Raw genomic sequence first — 2,423 nt, 5'->3', positions numbered from 1 at the left:
GGGTGTGCATTGACATGTGTCGCTCACCAGATACGTCGATAAACGTTGTGGCCGGGTCGCCGTCGCCGGCCTCGTTATAAGCCAGGCATGTGAAATTTGCTTCGGTTTCCAAATTAACCGACTCGATGACGAGAGTGGCGTCGTTCTCATCTGGAAGTCGGTGCCAGCCGCGCAGCCATTTGAAGCCTGACACCTTCGGCCGACCGGGATCCGTAACCAGACAAGTGATNGATAATGAATGCTNCTTCATTACTTNNGGCGGNTCGTAGAATATNGATGCCGGTCCGGGTTTGTCTGTCGAAATGGTTTACGTGAGAAAAATCNCGGCGCTGCTCACGCGCCCGAAAAATTAATAACAATTNGACTTTACGTCACCGACAAGAGACACGCTAAATAATATNGATTGCGTACGGCCGCGCGCTACGGAAGTTGTCACAAATCATTAATTTACGCGATGTTCTTCTGCAATTAATATCGAATAAACACACACACACTTTTGCAAATACGTGTTGATTTGATATTGCAAAATATTATACACAAATTCATAATTAATGCGCGTACCGTATGTCAAACAATACGCTACACGTTTCCCAAAAACGTGTGTCTATTGACAATTAATATTAAATAAACATTTTGAGAATACTGTTACAATTTAACTAACTTATATAATTTATATATATACTGTGTGTATTTCGGAAAACTATATGAAACTCGAAACGCGCAAATATAAACGAGCGTAACGAGTTATGTGGTTGAAAAATAAAATGTAGGAGGACGGGGGGGAGAGAGAGAAGGGAGGGAAAAAGTTTATTTCGTGCGCGCCGCGCGAAAAACTTCTCTCCGTGTCATCGTGTAACGGGACGCGTGAGTGACGTGTGACAGAGAGAGGACTTACAATAAACTATGACAGGCGTGCTTGGAGAGACTGGTCCCCAGCCGGCGTCGTTTCTCCCCTCGCACGAGTAGTTGCCGTGGAAGGAACGACCGACAGATTCCAGCAGCAGTTTGCTGGGATCAATGTCGCAGAACGTCAACGATTCCTCGGTCGGCGTTGTCATGGCGGTGCTGTTTCTCGGGCAATCCGGAAGTTCTTTCAATAGATCACCGTCCAAATACCAACGGACGGCTGACAGCACGGCCGGATTGCCGGCTTCGACCTCGCACGTTAACGAGACGTTTACACGATCCGCCTCGTTCACAGGTGTCTCTGGATCCATTATCACCTCCACCACTGGTTTGTCTACGTGGATAAAAACGAGAGAATATATACGTCCTACGCTGAAATATAAATCTCACGTGGAAGAGAAAGACAGACACGCGAGAAAAATTTTCTCTCTCTCTTTTCGATCTTATTCACGGTAAAATAAAATTCGCTTGTATTGCTTTTCAATAAAATTGTCGTTTTTTGTTTTTTTTTTGTTTTTTTTTTTTTTTTACCGAAAAAATAAACTGCCTTGCTAAAAGCTACGCCGGGAGAAACAAGAAGATAGATAGTTTTCTCGAAGAGATGTAAACTTCCGGATTTCAGATTTTGTTGTTATATTTGGCGCTTTATGTTGCGGCAGTTTTTAACTCTTAAACACTACCGAGAGTTCACTCTCGGGGAATCCATTTTTAAACTTTGTACTCAAACCTCGGAGTAAGATTTCTCAAGTTTTTTTTAATTAACGTATCTTATCAATTAGGTGTGTTCTTAAACATAAAAACGTGTGATTATTTCTTCAATAAATGTTATAATTTGATAATTGTGGTGGTTTGTTTATAAAACAAAAAACATATACAATAGAGCATTTAAAAATGAAATTTTTATTGATCGCTCCGAAACGCTCTTCGATGTGTAGATATATTTGACAAAATGATTGCTGTTGTTGAGAGAAAACTGCAATACGTACAAAAGACCGAAACTTCTACGGCATCCTCGGAAACGGATGAGCCGGCGCCGTTTTCCAGGATGCATTTGTAAGAACCCATGTCGTTGGGAGTCGCGTTTTTCACCGTGAGTGCTGTGTGCTCTGTGATTCCGCCATCGTAATGCTCGTCTTGTAACACTAATAATTCCTCCTCGTCTCGTAACCTACATCAGCCGATTGAGAGAAATAAAGCAACGGGAAGAGAAAGGACAACATTTATTTTTCAAGAGACGCACACGTACGCGTAACAGGAAACAAAAAACTGTTAGTTTTCTTGTTAATTTATCTTGTTGAAAATCAAGGATTTAATTCGCGTTAAGACAAATAATTCGAAAAATAATTAATATTGTTAAATCATCGATTTGATAAAATGTTAGCGCGTTTTTACAGAGAAAGAAAAAATGATGTCACTCACCATGTTACTCTTACCAATGAAGCCGGATTCGCTTCGTAGTCGCAAAATATTATAAAATCATCTGTCTCATTAACCGTTAAGTTACTCGGTTTCATTTT

At 40.9% G+C, this 2,423-nt stretch overlaps 1 protein-coding gene across 1 annotated transcript; it reads right to left on the bottom strand.

Moving 5' to 3' along the window:
• Positions 1-27: 27 nt before the first annotated feature.
• LOC109863443 lies at positions 28-2,416 on the bottom strand (the record flags this gene model as incomplete). Its single annotated transcript, XM_020443713.1, has 4 exons — positions 2,326-2,416; positions 1,893-2,074; positions 896-1,240; positions 28-294 (listed from the first exon to the last, which is right to left on the bottom strand). Coding segments are annotated over exons 2-4 (691 nt in total), but the record flags the coding sequence as incomplete, so codon positions are not given.
• Positions 2,417-2,423: the final 7 nt, after the last annotated feature.

This window comes from Pseudomyrmex gracilis, unplaced genomic scaffold (assembly GCF_002006095.1).
Source record: "Pseudomyrmex gracilis isolate BER0280 unplaced genomic scaffold, ASM200609v1 scaffold_5002, whole genome shotgun sequence".
Lineage (NCBI taxonomy): Eukaryota > Metazoa > Arthropoda > Insecta > Hymenoptera > Formicidae > Pseudomyrmex > Pseudomyrmex gracilis.
Note: the sequence above shows the minus strand (reverse complement) of the source record. Positions and strands in the feature narration are given on the sequence as shown.